The sequence below is a fragment of the Lontra canadensis genome, unplaced genomic scaffold (genome assembly GCF_010015895.1).
Source record: "Lontra canadensis isolate GAN:19392208 unplaced genomic scaffold, GSC_riverotter_1.0 scaffold197, whole genome shotgun sequence".
Taxonomy (NCBI): Eukaryota; Metazoa; Chordata; class Mammalia; order Carnivora; family Mustelidae; genus Lontra; species Lontra canadensis.
Window position 1 is genome coordinate 397,028 of NW_022631191.1, and position 19,123 is coordinate 416,150.

Genomic DNA, 19,123 nt, shown 5'->3' on the forward strand with positions numbered 1-19,123 from the left:
GCAGAGCACCAGACACAGGGCTGGATCTCAGGACCCCGAGACCATGACTTGAGCCAAAGGCAGACACTTAACTGACTAAGACACTCAGGTGACCCTTGGTTGTGTCTTCTTAAACACGTCTCACCTTAGCCTTAAAACTAGTCTGAGGAAGCTTATTCTTTTTATAACAGTCTCTTAATTATTTGTCCCTTGATCACTAAAAACATAATCAGGAGGGTTGAAAATCTTCAACTTACAGGATACCATGCTTCTCAATATACTTTATCTGCTTTAAATAGTCTAAGAGAGATTTTCTATATAGACATTATGAAATATGTGAGTTTTAGCTCTCTCTGGCCTATAATATAGATTAGATATTATATGTATGTTTTTAGAAATTGGCCCAAGCAAAGGACATTAACTGCCCCCAGCTTGTAAAAGAATCTTTTGAACCACTGTCCTTTTTTTTTTTTCCCCTCTTCAGAGATGGTTAATCTCTAATATTAGGTAGAGGGGTATCCAGTGTATGTATACTTTGGCCTAAAACACTAGGCTTAAATACTTGAAGAAAACCATGGGACTTTGCTGAACTAAATTAATTTCATTCATGGCATTCTCTAAAGAGTGAAGTTCACTGACTAAATTATTATTAATGGAGTCAATGACTTCTATTTATAACGTTTGTAAAAGAGTTTGTATTTCTGATTTCCTTTAGAGGTTATATATCCAGAAGAGTTTTTAGTTTCCTTTGCTGACAATCTGTTGTTTTTTATTTTTGTATATTTTTAAAGATTTTATTTATTTATTTGACAGACAGAGACCACAAGTAGGCAGAGAGGCAGTCAGAGAGAGAAAGGGAAGCAGGCTTCCCGGCGAGCAGAGAGCCCGATGCGGGGTTCCATCCCAGGAACCTGGGATCATGACACGAGCTGAAGGCAGAGGCTTTAACCCACTGAGCCACCCAAGTGCCCGTGTTGTTTGAGTTTTAGTAACTTAAGTCAGTGGCTTAGGGAAACTAGTCACTCTACCTAACATACTGTATGTAGCACTTCTCCAGTTCTCTAGGCATACTTACAGGTCTGTTAAAGTTCAGAATCTAGCTGTGCTGCTGGAAACAATCTTTAAGGTGACTTTAAGTGCATGTTAATTAGGATTTCTTTGCATCCTTGGTAAATAATAAGTTGGATATAAGATTTCATTTTTTTAAAAAAATTTTTTTAAAGATTTTATTTATTGATTTGACAGAGAGAGATCACAAGTAGACAGAGAGGCAGGCAGAGAGAGAGAGAGAGAGAAGCAGGTTCCCTGCTGAGCAGAGAGCCCGATGCGGGACTTGATCCCAGGACCCTGAGATCACGACCTGAGCCGAAGGCAGCGGCCCAACCCACTGAGCCACCCAGGCGCCCCAGATTTCATTTTTTTATAACGAGGCAGATTAATGGTCTAATTAATAGGAAATTTAAAATAAGATTGTTACTTTGATTTAATTGATGTTTGCTAATTAAGAGTTCTATATCTTGTTCATGATTGGAAAAATTGATAATGAGATATGTATTTTGTTTATTAGGTTGTCTGTCAGGGACCTACTAAACCACGCATTTTTTGCTGAGGATACAGGACTGAGGGTGGAATTAGCAGAGGAAGATGACTGCTCAAATTCATCCTTGGCCTTAAGACTCTGGGTTGAAGACCCTAAAAAATTGAAAGGCAAGCACAAAGACAATGAAGCTATTGAATTCAGTTTCAATTTAGAAACAGATACTTCTGAGGAAGTAGCGTATGAAATGGTAAGTGAATCTTACAGCTATTCTCCACTCCCCCCACCACTGTTGCCCTTTATAATATCAGGGTTAGTTGTTCCTTTCTCCTTATTGCTTTCTTTCCTCCCTATTTTCTCCTTTTCTTTATTTAAATTCTTTTATTGTGAAATGCATCTCTGTAGCAGAGATGTACAGTATGTATGTATGTACGGTATAAAGAATAATAAAACACTACTTTTGCTAAGAAATAGAACACACTTTCTGTCAAATAAATAAATAAAATCTTAAAAAAAAAAGAAATAGAACACAACCTGTACCTTAGAAGCCACCTGTATGCCTCTCCCAGTTGTATTCCCTTCCCTAGTCACCACAGGTAATATCTACCCTGACTTTTATGTTACTCATTTCTTTGCTTTTTGTTATAGTTTATCTAAGTAATATGCTGTTTTGTTTTAAAAACCTGAGTGGCAAGTACACATCTAGCTGGTTATTGAAGTTACTATTAGGTGAAGATGTTCAGGAGTACATAAACTGAATGGAGTCTCTCAGTCATAGTCTGGCTTCAGCTTCGCTAAGTGTATACAAGAGTCACTTCTGGGGAAGTCAGCAAGCAGGTGAGGTCATGAGTGAGTTCAGGGAAATACATGCATGGCTCACCAGTCAGGTCACCAGTGGACCATTGTGTGGACCTTTAAAATTAGTTGTCTGGTAACAATATGGTTTGATGGGGAGTGGGCCCCTCTGACCTCTCTACTTCTAATCACCCCATGATCCCCTCCTTATAGAGCAGATGACAGCAGATAACTTCTGTGGGTTTGAATGTGTGTCCACACCTCTCCCAGGCTGCTACAGTGCTTGGAGGGAAGGTGTGTAGGCACTTTTGCAGCACATAGTCCAATTAGCCAAGTACAGAGCGTCTAAGCCAAGTTAGCTGGGCATTCTGTCCTCAGGTTAAAAAGAAGGATGGAACATTGACATAGGGGATCTTAGAGATGATAGCCTTTAACCTATTTTTATAGTAATAGTGTTCTAATCTGGAATGATTGCCTTGAACATCTGGTGTACAGCTATTATCCTGATTTTTCTCTTTACTATCTTTCTAGACTTCTCTTCCTCTCTTCTATAGGGTTTCATGTTTCTTAAATCCCATGTCTTTCTCTTCCTTGGCTTACCCTCTTGTTATAGTGACACACTTCCTTTGCCTCCATCTTAAAGAAAGGGTTTAAGAGGTAAATTCTTTAAGACTTGCATGCATGAAAATATTTTTATTCTATATTCATATTTAATTGGTTCCTTGGCTGGCTAAGGCATTTTAGGTTACAGTTTAAAAAAAAATTTAGACTGACTGTTTCATGCTTTTCTAGCTTTCAGTATTGGTATTGAGAAGTACAAAGTTCTATTTTCTGAATCTTTTGCATGTGATTTGCTCTCTGGAAACTTGTAGTAGTTTCTGTTTCTTCTTTAGTATTCTAAAATTTCACAGTGACGTGTCTTGATTTGGGTTTATTTTTGTCTACTGTGTTGGATTCTCAGTGGACCCTTCCAATCTGTCAACTCATATCATTTAGTTTCTGGGGAATTTCTTGAAGTATTTTATTGATGATTTCTTCCCCATTGTTTTCTTTCTGGAACTGTTAATCATTTGGATGTCGAACCTCTTGAACTAATTCTCTAGTGTTCTTAACCTTTCTGTTTTACATCTTTTTGTCTTCTTATTCTTCTTTCTGGAAGATGTTATTAACTTTACCTTCTAACCCTTCCACTGAATTTTTCATTTCTGCTATCATGTTTTTAATGTTAAGAGTTCCTTTTTATTTTTTTGATCTGTTCCTTCTTTAGAGTAAACATCTTGTTCTTTGTTTTGTGGAGGCAATATTATCACACCTCTTTGAAACATAAGTAAAGAGTGTTTTTGACATTATTTTCTTCCCATATAGTCTCTTTTCACCGAATTGTTGTTTCACTTTTGTTGGTTTTGTGTTTTGTGTTCTTGTTAGAGGCTTTTCTGATATTTCCGATTATTCTTGGCTAGTTGCTCATGATTAATAGATTATAGGAGACTATATTTGTTTTCTGTTGCAGTGTAATAAATTACCATAAATTTAGTGGCTTAAAGCAACACCCATTTATTATCTCAGTTCTAGAGGTCAAAAGTCCTAGTGGACTTCACTGGATTCTCTGCTTAGGATCTCGCAGGCTGAAATCAAGGTGTCAGTGGCCTGGGCTCTTCTCTGGAGGCTTTTGGTGGGGAGTGTGAGGAGAGTGTGGGGGTCGGGGACTGCTTTTGAGTTGTTGGCAGAATTCAGTTCCTTATGGTTGTAAGACTGAGACCCCTGTTTCCTCGGTGGCTATAAGCTGGTGGTCACTTTCTGCTCCTAGAGTCTGGTTTTCAGTCCTGTCCTGTACCCCACTCCATCTTCAAATTCAGCAATATCATGTTGAATCCTTCTAGAGTTACCAGCTGGTAAAAGACTCACCCAGATAATCTCCCTATTTTAAGGTCAACTCTTCACAGCAGAATAATGGGAGTGATATCTCATTATATTCACAAGTTCGAGGATTAGGATGGGACACCTTTGAGGGGCCATAATTTTGCTGACCACAGGGTCTTACAGCCTATTGGGTGATGTGATTACTTGTGTCAGACTTGTTAACTTTAACCCATAAGGTAGGGTATCTGGATGGGCCTTTAATTAAGGAATCTTTGACATCAATATTTATAGGTGTGGGGTGCCTGGGTGGCTCAATCAGTTAAGCCTTTGGCTCAGGTCATGATCCCAGGGTCATGGGATCAAACCCCACATTGGGCTGTCCACTCAGCAGCCAGTCTGCTTCTCCCTCTCCCTCTGTGACTCTTGCTTTCACTCTCACTCAGATAAATAAGTAAAATCTTTATAAAAAATATTTGTAGGTCTGTCTTCTTAGATTGGTCAGATTTGCCAGAGAATCATCTTTCAATGTCCGTCCTGAAGGGTTAGGGTCTGGTTACTGGTACTTTGGAAGCCAAGTGAGGAAAAGGGCTAAGGGTTTCTGCATATGCCATTCAGCATGCATATGGTCATTTAATCTTGTTTTCTATGTAGTAGCCTTACCCTCAGTTGTGCCTGGTGTTCCATAATCCAGAGAGCCTCTCTTTTACCCTCTCCAGAGAACAAAACTCAAGGTTTCTTGGGTAGGGGAGAAGCAATCACCCGAAGGTATGGAATGGAGGGTGGGGCATAGGGATCTAAATATTTAACTGTTTTTCACAACCCTTTCACTTAGTCTTCCTTGTTTTAGTCATCTCTTTTGACTTTATCCAGTTCTGGAAGTAACTGGTATTGCCAGTTCCTGTGCCTTAATGAGCATTTTTCAGTATAAGTCATAATGATTCTCAGCTTTCCCTAATTCACCTTTTTCAGGACTGCTAGGTCATTTATTACTTAATCTGTTTTCCACATTCTGGAATATCCAAAATGTTGCTGCTATTGTCTTTCTCTTATTCTCCCTGTCCCTGTGGGTTTACAACTTAAAAATCCATTTAGTATGGGGTTTTTTTTTTTTTTGGAGCTTCGGGAGGGAGTGAATTAAATATATGGATTCCATCTAACATTTTAATCATCTTTCAACTACCACGAAATTTCCCTGAGTCTGCAGACCCCCAAGACATGCTTTAAAAAACAGATTGTAGGACTGAGAATGATATGCCATGACACCTCCTCAAGTCATCTTCTCTGCTACTCAGCCCTGCTCTTCTCAGACAGCAAGCCCTTAACTTCTCTTCTCTCACTCTTCTAACGCCTGGTAAGATGTAGTACTTTGCTGTGAGCATATGTCCCTTTGCCTAGAGTGTGGATCTCTAAACTTCGTCCACACCTCCCTTAACAGCCAGCAAGTACCTTTTTTTGTTTTAATTAAAATCAGAGTTAACCTTTCTCTGTGACACTTTCTCTACTTTTTCCTTTAGGGCTTTTGCAGCAGCTCATTTCTACCCTATTTTAAGTTAAATTTGTACCGTCTTACCATCAGATAGTGTGCTCATACAGGACAAAGGACTGATGTAGTAACTTATATGTCTCTGGAGTCCAGTACTGGGCACATTGTAGGCACTTAACGTTGTTGAATAAGGAAACCTTTTTAATCTTTCACAAACCTAATGACAATCACAAATCTGTAATAAGACTGCATGTACAGAAACATCAAGTTATTTGTTTTCATTTAAAGTCAGAATTATTTTAACAATGCTTGGTAATGGTATTGTTTTTCTTATGCTGAATTTATGTATGTCTGATTAAGAAAGAACATAGATGTACATCCAAAATATTGAATCACCATGATGTACACTTGAAACTGTCAATTATATTGAATTGAAAAAAAAGAACATATAAACAAGTTAACTGTTATTTAATAACATTTAGAATTTTGGGGCACAAAATAACTGTGCTAGTAAAAAGTTAAAATCGTAAATGTTAAAGATGTAGTTTGCTTATTATGTTTTGTTTGTAGGTCAAGTCAGGATTCTTCCACGAAAGTGATTCCAAGGCTGTTGCTAAGTCCATTAGAGACCGGGTCACCCTGATAAAGAAGACGAGGGAGAAGAAACCAGCTGGCGGTTTGGAAGAACGCAGGGATTCCCAGTGCAAGTCTGCAGGGAATGTACTCCCTCAGCCCCAGAATATAACTTTGCCTCCTGCTCCGGCTCAGCACACTGGGGCTGAATGTGAAGAAACTGAAGTTGATCAACATGTTCGACAACAGCTTCTACAGAGAAAACCCCAGCAGCATTGCTCCTCTGTTGCAGGTAACAGTTACAATTTATAAAAGCAAACAAATGTTTCTTATCTGTCATTTCATCAGTCCTTTTACAAAACCCCTGAAATAGACAAGCTGGCTAGTTTCCTTATTTTGAAATTAAGAAACTTGTGTTATGTGACCTGTCCATGGTGCTAATTGAATAAGGATTATAATCTTTTTACTTTTTTTAAAGGTCTGATGTAAATCCTTTAATAAAGAAAATTTGGAACTAAAGGGAGAATGTGTTGTTCAAGAATGAATTTTCTAGATTTTAAGATCCTTTGTATTTTAGACTCAAGTATAAAATTATCATAGTTCCTCTAATTTTTCTGCTATAATGCATTCTCTTTTCTAGAAGGACAGAATATTTTCACAATAATAACTAATTGTTCTATAATGATAGTATTATTTTCTAGCCAGGTTCTAGGAGAATGAAAATATGACACTTAGATTTGACTGAAATCCTAGTGGCAAGTATAGATTAGTTGGGTGGGGGAGAAGCAGTCACCTGAAGGTGTGGAGTAGAAGGTGGGACACAGGGATCTAAATATTTTGACTTCTTCTTACAACCCTTTCACTTAGCCTTCCTTTACTTTAGTCATCTCTTTTGAATTTACCCAGTTCTGGAAGTAACTGGTATTGCCAGTTCTTGTGCCTTAGGAGTATTTTTCAATATAAATGATAATGGCCAGCAAAAGGAGTTGATTTTTATGTGATTCTTTGTTTTTAGGTTTGCTTTACTAAGAAAATTTTAGTTCTACGATAGTGTCGGCATGGAGAGTTTACATAATGGTTTTTGGTTAACTGTGTATTGTAAATATTTTATTTCAAGTTGTCTCAGATTGTCAGAGTAAAAAAAAAAAAGAGAAAACACTTGTTTTCTGTGCCATCTGGACCTTGTGTTTCAGGCTTTTCCTTCTATCTGTTGCTTATTTTCTTTGTCATAGGTGACAATTTGTCTGAGGCAGGAGTTGGATCTGCTGTACACTCAGATACTTCAAGTCAGCCCAGTGTAGCCTATTCGTCAGACCAGATGATGGTTTCCAACATCCCACAGGCTGAAATTAATGTTCCAGGGATGATTTTTCCATCTCAGCAGCTAGTAGGACATTACCAGCAGATTTCAGGGGTGAGGTGAACTCATATATTTTTAAATATATAATCTATATATTTACTATAAATGGGAGAGTTTATCTTTAATGTATTTTTTTTTTCTTATTTAACAGTTGCAACAGCAGCCAAAGCTGACTCAGCCCCACATTTTGCCTTTGGTTCAAGGTCAGTCCACTGTTTTGCCTGTGCATGTCCTTGGACCTCCGGTTGTCTCACAACCCCAGGTTTCCCCATTAACTGTCCAGAAAGTCTCACAGATAAAGGTAAGATATATTTTAGAAGCTCTGTATTGGGTTAAAATTTTTTCCGATAAAGCCTCTCTTTTGTAAATTCATTATAGTTTATATAAAACTCACTGAAAGCCAAAAGTTGTTTATGCTTTCCTTCACTTAAGATATTCTTGAGGATGTGCCTAACACTGTGAAACTAGAATCTTGAGACACTGCTTATATAGCTGGAAAAGAAAGTGAGAACTCCACTGATAGATAAACAAATTTATTTAGGACTCAGATCTTTTGCTTTTGGTGATAATGGTTTGTTCTTTGTATTGGCTTTTCTAGCCTGATGTGCATGTGGAGGGATTTCTTTCCTTTTTTCCCCCAGATTTTATTTATTAGAGAGAGAGAATGTGTGCACATGAGTGAGGGGTGGTGGGCAGGACAGAGGGAGAGGGAGAAGCAGACTTCCCAGTAAGCAGGGATCCCAATGCAGAGCTCAATCCCAGGACCCTGAGATCATGACCTGAGCTGAAGGTAGACACTTAACTGATGGAGCCACCGAGGTGCCCCTGGAGGGATTGCTTCCATAGTTAATTGGAAATAATATTTTATAGACTTATAATTTTTAGCACTTTCATCTAGATTTATGGAGGTTCCTCCAGATATTAAAAATAGAGCTACCCTACAACCCAGCAATTGCACTAGGTATTTACCCCAAAGATACAGATGTAGTGAAAAGAAGGGGCACCTGCTCCCCAATGTTTATAGCAGCAGTGTCTGCAAACTTTGGAAGGAGCCAAGGTCCCCTTCAACAGATGAATGGATAAAGAAGATGTAGTCCATGTATACAATGGAATATTACTCAGCCATCAGAAAGGGTGAATACCCAACTTAAGCTAAGTGGAGTAAGTCAAGCAGAAAAAGAGAATTATCATTTGGTTTCACTTATATGTGGAACATAGGAAATAGCATGGAGGACCATAGGGAAAGGGAGGGAAAACTGAAGGGGGAGAAATCAGAGAGGGAGACAAACCATGACAGACTATGGACTCTGGGAAACAAACAGGGTTGCTGGAGAGGAGGGAGATCAGGGGAGCGGGTAGCTGGGTAATGGGTATTGAGGAGGGCACATGTTGTGTTGAGCGCTGGGTGTTATATGCAACAAATGAATCATTGAACACTAGATCAAAAACTAGTGATGTACTATACAGTGGCTAACTGAACATAATAAAAAAATTACTAAATATTTTGGCTTTTTAAAAAAATTCTTGGCTTTTTGAGAAATTTAAATTCCAGTTTAGTTAACATACAGTGTTGTATTAGTTTCAGGTATCGTGAAAGTGTAGTGATTCAACAATTCTATGCATTATTCAGTGCTCATCATGTTAAGTGTACTCTTAATCCCAATCAACTATTTCACCTACCCCCCCACCCCGCTTCTGTGTGTATATATACACACATACACACACATTCTGTTTTTACACACACGCACACACACACACACACCACATTTTTTTTTAAAGATTTTATTTATTTATTTGACGGAGAGAGATCACAAGGAGGCAGAGAGGCCGGCAGAAAGAGAGAGAGGGGGAAGCAGGCTCCCTGCTGAGCAGAGAGCCCGATGCGGGACTCGATCCCAGGACCCTGAGATCACGACCTGAGCCAAAGGCAGAGGTTAACCCACTGAGCCACCCAGGTGCCCCCACACACCACATTTTATCCATTCATCTATCAGTGGACACTTTGGTTACTTCCATAATTTGGCTATTGTAATTAGTGTTGCTATATACATCAGGGTGCATATATTTTTTTGAATTAGTGTTTTTGTAATCTTTGGGGGAAGTACCCAGTAATGGAAGTGGCTGCACCAGTTAGCATCCCCACCAGTGGATTCCCAAGAGGGTTCATTTTTCTCCATGTCCTCACCAATACTTGTTTCTTGTGATTTTGGTTTTAGCCATTCTGACAGGTGTGAGGTGATATCTCATTGTAGTTTTTATTTGTATTTCCTGATGATCAGTGATGTTGAGCATCTTTTCATGTGTCTGTTGGCCATCTGTATGTCTTCTTTGCAGAAATCTCTGTTCATGTCTTCTGTGCATTTTTTAATAAGATTATTTGTGAGTTTTAGCGTTAGATTATATAAATTATATATCTTGGATGCTGACTCTTTATTGGATCTTGGCTTTTTTTGATTCATGTTTATTTCTATAGGAGAAATAAATGTTTCTGTCTTTTTGACTCTCAAAGTCAGCATTATTCATTTCTGACAAGGAGTAAACAGTTATGAGTGTTCATATATTAAGACTATATTGTGGTTACCAAGGTTATGAGGTCTGGACACATGGTTCAGCTTTCTTTGCCATCACTGCATTTTCTTTTCTCAGCCTCACCCTCCCCTGCATGTGCCTTATTTCTTTGGGAATGAGATGGTCTGAACATTCTCTGTATATGATTCAGTTAGCAGCTGGCACATCTGTTTGTTTTAAGAGATCGGTATATAGTAAGTGACAGCTTATCAACAATTTTTAATGATTGCCATTTCTGTGGATATAAGATAAAATAAAATATGGTTCTTACCTTCAAGGCATTCACAGTCTTACAGGGGGAGGCATACATGTAACTTGACAAATGTCAGATACATTTAAAATCTGCTGGGGTAATTTAACCTGATGGATTTGACAGTAGCCTGATATTTGGCTATTGTTTGTAGGTAACATGGTACATATTCATAATTGAGTTCTTGTTGTGGTTTTATTTGTCTAAGATTTTAATAGAAAGTATATTGAATGGATGCTTAATTTAACTTAGGTTCAACCATATAAGTATGCAGATATGTATATTTTAAAATGTGTTTCCAATCTTTTTAAAGTTTTAAAAATTATTCTGAGTGTTATTTACCTATCTAAAAATAAAGCCTATGAAGTTATAAAATAGACCGTGAAAATCACCTGTTATTTCTCCAGCTAGAGACAACTTTTGTTTACATTTGTGGGTAGAGCCTCTAGGTTTGTCTTTTTTTCCCTATGTAAACAAAATATGTAATTTTGTTTATATAGACATCTGTATATCACATACATGCTATTTTTTAAACTTTTTCACCACATATAGAAGCCATATAAGAAAGCACTTTGACCATTGAGGTCTTTTTATGAATGTGGTAGTTCAAGTTCTAGAAATTATTGCAGCCAACCTCTATTTATTCAGCCAACTCTCTGCTCTCCTCTTTAGAGAGCTTCTGTGTTCATTTTAGCTATGATATTGAAATCCTTTTGAGCTTTTTCTTGGAACTTCGAGTGTCTGGTGTGTGATAATGTTAGATTCAGTTACTCTGAATCTCTGCCAGGGTTTGAATGAGTTATGTGGCAAGTGCAGTAAATGAGAAGCCATGAGCAGTGTGTTACTGGGACTGGTCTCAATCCCTTAATGTATTCAACTAGCATTTACTCATGGTATTAAGGATTTCTGTAGTACTAAAACTATACCCAGCACCTTTCTGATAAGTTGCTGAAATTTTTAGAACATAGCATTATTTTATCTGTCATTCTGTCTGGGACAGGCCGGTTAAAATGGGCATGGTATATGCATTTGTAATTTGAATTTTCCTTGCACCAGAGCCAGGAGCTTCAACTGACCTTTGGAGCAAATGAACAAACTTCAGCCTAATCTATGACTTTATACTTGTCAGTTATTAGAGTTCCACAACCAGTCTTTCTGCAGTTTCTCCTCAGACATTGCCTATTTCACAAATGACCTCCAAGCATGTAACTGTTGGTCTTCAACTTGAGCCTGGGTCTAGAAATGGAAAGCAGGCATTAACCAAATCTCCAGATGCTAATCAGACTTTTAGTTTCTTACTGGTTAATTGTCTTCAAGCTTTGTCAAGTCATTCTGCCCAGTATATGAGTAGTGCACAGAATGTTGCTGGTACAGCTCAGGTCCCTTCTGATTCCACTGAGGGGCCATTCCGGGGCCAATCAGCCTTCACAAAAGATACATTCAGTACCCCACTCATATCCAGTAGTACATCAGGAATCTGTGGCTCTAGGTTCTTTAGCACCACAAAGCTAGACTGTGCATTTGAAGAAACCTTGTTTCCAAGCCTCTATGCAGCAGCAGCCATTAATATTACAACCTGAGATTATGGCATCACTACAAAAAAATTTTCACCAGGATTATATTCTGCAAGTGTCTGAAGCTCATGCAAGTGAGCAGCAGCAGAAGGATGGCATTGAAAGTGTGATTCAGTCTCTGGAATAGCCCTCTTATTCTGTTCAACACGCTTATCCAAGACTACCTGCAGAACTGCCATCCTTCTCACTGAAGGCTCCTGGGCAGCTGCCATTGTCGCCAGAAACAAGCTTCTTACCTATCACAACTAACCTACCCAATCCAGACTCTAGCACAGCCTGTTTATTCACTGCCAGCCCCAGAGTATCATCTTACACTGTGCAACCACCAGGATCATAGTCAACCCATTCTATGCTGACTTCTTATCCAGTCCCACCTGTGGGTACAGACCTCTTATTTGGCCCCAGGCCAAGGGCAGCCTGCTTTCCCAGTACAAACTCAGGTTTCATTACCTTTTTCTAGACCAGACAGCATATAAGATCCAAGGAGCTTACTCTGCAATTTATAGAACAGTTTGCTTACCAGGTACTGCCTATTGAACATGTCCATTATTCAGCACAAACTGTTTACACCATCCAGACAACTCAACAGGCAACCTTCATAACCCAGTAAGTATATGCAGTAAACCCTCCTGATAGCAAGCACATACGTATTAGAAACTCTGCAGATCAGAAGTTACACCCAGTACCCCCTTATGTAGCACAGACTTCTGACCAACAAACCTATTTAACACAACACTAAGGTAGTAATTCTTCAAAGTTGGAGCAAAAGCCATTTTTAACATCACCCTTAGATATACAGACACATTCTATGGAGCCTTTGTTTAATGTCCAGCACTCAGAAGCTCCATCACAAGCAGATGTCCATTTTAGACACCAGCAACTAGAAGGCCAGTCAATTAGCATTACATCTCAGAGGGCACAGAAGGACAGCTTCAACACCCTGCGCAGATGTCCTTCATTCAGTAGGCTTCCTCACAGACCCAGATCCAGCCCCACATTTTTCTACACAGTTTTTGCAATCACATCCAACACCAGGCCAGGTTTCTCATTCAGCTTTCATTCAGCATCAGCAGATGACTCATTCATCTTACAGACAAGTACAGAAAAGCCATCAGTTGTCTATTCAGGAAGGTCCCCTAAATCAATAGCAGTCTTTGGGTAGCCACCATGCTGCTTTCCAGCAGCGGTTACCAGGCACCAGGTATGTCAAAGGCCATTATAAACATGGTACAGATTATACCTCCTTTGCAAGAACCATTGTAACCAGTGACAATGGGACAACAATATGTAATACAGCCTTTAGAGCAGCCTCAAGTGCTTCAAACATTAGATAGCAGTCAGACTTTTCCCCTGAAGAAAACCCTAGGTCAGGACCAGCCAATGTGCATTCAGCAGCAGTCTGTCCAGCCACAGTGGCAGCCATCTTCTGACTCAACACTTGTTTTGGGGTCAGCAGAAACAATGACAACAGCAGACTTCTGTCAAAGCTCTGGAATATCTTTCAAATCAGCCGTCATCTTCTGTTCATCTGTTAATACGTAATATTCCGGTACATGCTTCCACTGTCTTTCAGAGCATTTCTATGTCACAGACACAACAGCATTTGAAAACCCAAGAAATTCTGAAGGTGAACCCTCCTGAGGGAAAGATACAGACGATTGTGATTTTTCTGTAACGTTCAAGGGTCAAGGACACGAACTAGGTAGAAATGACATCGGACAGGGACTCATAGTCCCTATTCCTGGGTCTTCCTCTTACTCAGTGTGTGGCCTTGACTCAAATCTCTTTGGAGTTTCCTCATCTGTAAAGTTGGAGGGGTTAAGCCAGATGATGGCTTTGATAATGAAAAAATATTTGAGCACCTACTTGGGATATATCAGTGAATAAAACACAAAAGTCCCTTCTGTCATTGACTTTTGTTTCTTAATGGGGGGAGACTGTCAATAACCTTAATAGAAAGTAAATTTATAGTATGGTCCCAGGAAGTTGGGGGAAATATGGAACAGAGTAAGGAGAAAAGTGGATTATAATTTTAAATAAGGTGGTGATCAGGGTAGGCCTCACTGAAAAGGTGACATTCAAGCAAACATTTGAAGAAGGTGAAGCAGCCCACCGTGCACATGTTGGGCAGAAGGAATAACCAGTGAAAAGGCCCCAAAGAAGGAGAGTGTCTGGTATGTTTGAAGAACAGCAAGGAGGCCAGTATAGCTGTTGGTTGTAAAATGTTAGGAACCTGTGATTGTCTTAATCTACATTAATAATAAAGCATTTGCCCTTATGAGGTGCTAATAACAAACACTATTAAGTGATTCCTAGGTTCCAAATACTGTCTTGATGGTTTTACACGTACTGTCCTCTTAACTGTATGAATTGTAGCTACCATTACCCCTCTTTTACACGAAAGGAAACTGAGGTTCAGACAGATTACAGAAGGGTCAGGATTTGAACCCAAACTACCTGGCTGCAGAGGCTGTGCCCTCAATCATTACACTATCCAGCCTCTGTGTAAGATAGCATCCTTCCTGCCAGAATTGGAGAAAAAGGGCATGATGACTTCATTGAGATTTAGTTAACTCAGATTTATTGAATTAATTATAGGAAGGAATTGACAATCCAGTTTATTCTTTTTTACCCCTCTCCTTTATTCTGCTGTAGATAACTCTAAAGACTGAATTGATTGAGTTTGGCTAATAAAATGTTTTGAGTCCTTAGATAAAAGGTATACTGTACAGTAAGAGTTCTAGTGGTGGCATATTACTTCCAAAAGCTATTTTCTCAAGTACTGTGTGTTTTGTAAAATTCTCTTTTCATCAAGGGCGTAAATTATAATGAATTCTGTGTGTGCAAGCTGACTTCTAACAGGGATGATCAAGGATTAATAAAGATCTTTGCAGTTGAAATTTTTTCAGACAAAGCATGCTATTCTGGGATTTCTTTCTTTCTTTTTTTTTTTTTTAAAGATTTTATTTATTGATTTGACAGGAGAGATCACAAGTAGACAGAGAGGCAGGCAGAGAGAGAGAGAGAGGGAAGCAGGCTCCCTGCTGAGCAGAGAGCCCGATGCGGGACTTGATCCTAGGACCCTGAGATCATGACCTGAGCCGAAGGTAGCGGCTTAACCCACTGAGCCACCCAGGCGCCCTGGGATTTATTTCTTTAGAATAAATTTCTTCATAAAGTATTTTGGGTTGGAATATTCATTTCTGTGGTCATGTGCTATATACTTTCCTTAACTAATAAAAAATTTCCCCCAAAATTTATTAAGAAAAATGTCAGAGATACAGAAAAATTGAAAAATTATGAACACCCATATACCTACCAACTAGAATCTGTAATTAACTTTTGCTGTATTTGCTCAGTCACATATTATCCCTTTATTCATTTATCAATCCATCTCATTTTTCTGGTGCATCTCAAAATTAAAGTTGTTGACATCAGTATATCTCATAAATATTTCAGCATTCATATCATTGACTAGAACTCAGTATTTTTTTTTTAGTTTAAATTTATATGAAGTAAAATGCATAGATTCTAGTTAGTGAGAATTGACAGTAAGTCTTTGCTTACACTTGTAAGCAAACCAGTATCAAAATATAGACCAGATGTTGGCAAACATTTTCTGTGAAGGTCTAGGTAGTAATTATTTTAGGCTTTGGGGCTATATGGTTTCCGTTGCAGCCACTTAATTTTGCTATTACATGAAAATGGCCATAGGCAATATGGAAAAAAATGGACATGGCTGTGTTCCAGTACAACTTTATTCACAAAAATAGGTGGTGCACCACCTTTGGCCTGCAGGCTGTAGCTTACCTACTCAATAAGGAATACTGCCATTACTACAGAAAGTTCCCTGTGCTCTTCCCCAGTCTTCCCCTGTGCTCTTCCCCAGTAGCTCCCACATTCCACCAGAGTCAACCACTGTTGCGTTTTTTTACCTTAATTAGTTTATCCTGTTCTAGACCTTCACATAATTGGAATCATACAACGTATACTCTTGTATAAGACTTCTTTCACTCAGTATGTTTTTGAGATTGATCCGTGTTGCGTGTATCAGTAATTTTTTTTTACTGCGGAACACTATTGTATGAATATTCCAAATTTGTTTATCCATTTTACTATTCATGAATACCTGAGTGGTTTCTAGTTTTGGTTTATTAGGAATGAAACTGCTATGAATATTCTTATATACGTCTTTTTGTTAACATACATTTTTATATCTCCTGGATAATACCTAGGAGTAGAATTGTTTGGCCTTGGGATAGGTATTTGTTTACTTTTTAAGAAATTGCCAGTTTTCCAATTGGTTGCACTCATTTACCCTAACACCAGCAATATATGAGAGTGCCACACCCTCAACAACACAGTCATCAGGGAAATGCATATTAAAACAACAAGAAACCACTACACACCCACCAGAAAAGCTAATTAGTGTTGTTGAGCACCTTTTCATGTATTTATTGGTCTTTGTGTATTTTTCTTTGTGAAGTGTCTAAGGCATTCGCCCATTTTGTTTTGCCTCTTATAGTTTGCCTTCTCATTTTTGACTTGTTAGGAGTTATGATATATGCTGGGTAATACTAGTCCTTTAGCAAATACTTGTTCAATATTTCCTCCAATCTGTGGATTGCCCATTTATTTTTGTAATGACTTCATTTGGTGAAACAAAGTCTAATCTTGATGAAGTCTAATTCACCAAAATTTTCAGTTGTGGTTATTGTTTCTGTGGCCTCAGAAACCTTTGCTTATACCAAGTTAAAAAAATACTCTCCTCTTTTATGGTTTTAGGCTTTATGTTCAGGTCTATGGTCTATCTTAACTTTATGAGTGGTGTGAAGTAGGAGGTCAAAGTTCTTTTTTTACCCCCATATGAATATCCATTGTTTAAGCTTCATTTGTTGAAAAGATTTCCTTTTCCCATTGAATTTATAATGTATCTTGAAGTTAAATAGTACAAGTCTTTCTCTTTTGTTTTGCTTTTTTCAAGATTTCTTTGGATATTCTAGGTCCTTTGCATTTCCAGGCCTTGACCTCTAGTACAATATTAAATAGCAAAGAAGATACTAGACATTTTTGCCTTGTTCCTGGTATAAGGGAGAAAGTGCTCAATATTTCACCATTAAGTATGCTGTTAGCTGTAGGATTTTCTAGATGGCCTTTAGCAGATGAAGGATTTCCCTTTATTCCCAGTTCACTAAAAATATTTTATCTGGAGTGGATGTTGAATTTTGTCAAATGCTTTTTCTGTGCCCGGGGATATGATGACATATGACTAATATGACTAAATTTACATATACCATTTTATTCTTTTTTTTTGCTTTGCCCCTCTGGTTTTTTTTTTTTAAATGCCTCATGGCCAGCCTTCTTTGGGTAAAAAAAAATTTTTTTAGAATCTAGTTTTAATTTTTCTGTTGTCTTTTTAGCTAAATATTCTTTCTGTGTTTTAAGAGTTTCTATCAATTTTATTTATCCAGGCTTTTTTTATTCAGATATAATTCATACACCGTAAAATTTACCCTTTTAAAGTGTACAGTTCAGTGATTTTGAGTATATTCACAAGGTTGTACAATCATCACCACTAATTCCACCATAAAAAGGAAACTCCGTATCTATTAGCAGTCATTCTTTCTTCTCTACCTCACCTTCCCCTGCCATTCACTTATCTACTTTGTATTTAGTTGCTTATTCTAGTCATTTCACATAAATAGAATCATACGATATATGTCCTTGTGTGTTTGCCTTTTTTCACTTACGATAATGTTTTCAGGGTTCGTCCATGGGGTAGCATGCATCAGTACTTCATTCCTTCTTCTAACCAAATAATATTCCATTGTATAGATATATTTTTATGCATTTATCAGTTGATAGACATTTTAGGTTGTTTTCACTTTTTTGTTGTAGTGAATAGTGCTGCTATGAACACTTGTATATAAGTTATTGTATGAACGTTCATTTCTCTGGTTAGATACCCAAGACTGAAATTGCTGCGCCACATGGAAACTCCATGTTTAACTTTTTGAGAAACTGCCAAGTTTTCCAAAGCAGCTGTATGGTTTTACATTCCTACCAGCAAGTTATAAGGATTTCAATTTCTGCACATCCTTACCAAAACTTACTCCTTGTCTTTTTGATTGTAGCATCCTAATGGGTGTGAAGTGGTATTTCATTGTGGTTTCATTGCATTTCCCTAAAGGCTAATGATGTTGAGAATCGTTTCCTATGTTTGTAGACCCTTTGTGTATCTTCCTTTTTCTTCTTAGAAGTATCTATTGAAGTCCTTTGCTTTTTTTTTAATTAAGTTTTTTTTCTTTTCATTGTTGAGTTGTGTTTTTCATGTATATTCTGGATGCACCTTTAACAGATTTGTCATTTGCCAGTATTTTCTCCCATTCACTGTGTTGTCTTTTCACTTTCTTGATCGTGTCCTTTGCAGTTTAAAACTTTTTAATTTGATAAAGTCCAGTTTATCTGTGTCCTTTGGTTGCTTTGTGCTTTTGATGCTATATCTAGGAAACTATCGCCTACTCCAAGATCATGTAGACTTTCTTCTATGTTCGATCTTCTAAAAGTTTTAAGTTTTAGCTCTTAAATTTAGGTCTTTGATCTATTTTGAGTTAATTTTTGTATATAGTTTGAGGTATTGGTCCAATTTTTTTTATGTGGATATTCAAATTTCCTAGCACCATTTGTTGAAAAGACTATTCTTTCCCTATTGACTTGTCACACTTGTTGAAAATCAGTTGACCATAAAAGTATGATTCTTCCAACTTTGTTTTCTTTCTTCAGGACTATTTTGACTCTTCTGGATCCCCTGCATATGATTTTAGAATCCGCTTAATAGAGCTTAATTGTGTTAACTCTGAATGTTGCCTTTAGTATTATTGTCTTTTAATAGTAGTAAGTCTTCCAATCCATGAATATGGGGTGTCTTTTCATTAAATTAAGTGTTCTTTAATTTCTTCCAGCAACTCTGGACATTGGGGAAGGTATGTGATATGGTGAGTGCTGTGAAGTGTGTAAACCTGGCAATTCACAGACCTGTGTCCCTGGGGCTAATAATACATTATAGTTAATAAAAAATTAAAAATTATAGAAAAAGATTGGAAGAAATTAAATAATTAAAATAAAAAATATAATTTCTTCCAGC

At 37.8% G+C, this 19,123-nt stretch overlaps 1 protein-coding gene across 3 annotated transcripts in view; it reads left to right on the forward strand.

Moving 5' to 3' along the window:
• WNK3 (WNK lysine deficient protein kinase 3) overlaps positions 1–19,123 on the forward strand; it is a 141,007-nt gene that overhangs the window by 49,061 nt on the left and 72,823 nt on the right. For all 3 annotated transcript variants that reach the window (XM_032847954.1, XM_032847955.1, XM_032847956.1), the window contains 4 exons: positions 1,547–1,766; positions 6,225–6,519; positions 7,460–7,641; positions 7,739–7,888. In XM_032847954.1, the coding sequence (XP_032703845.1) occupies positions 1,547–1,766; positions 6,225–6,519; positions 7,460–7,641; positions 7,739–7,888 (847 nt within the window). The remainder of the gene's footprint in view (positions 1–1,546; positions 1,767–6,224; positions 6,520–7,459; positions 7,642–7,738; positions 7,889–19,123) is intronic.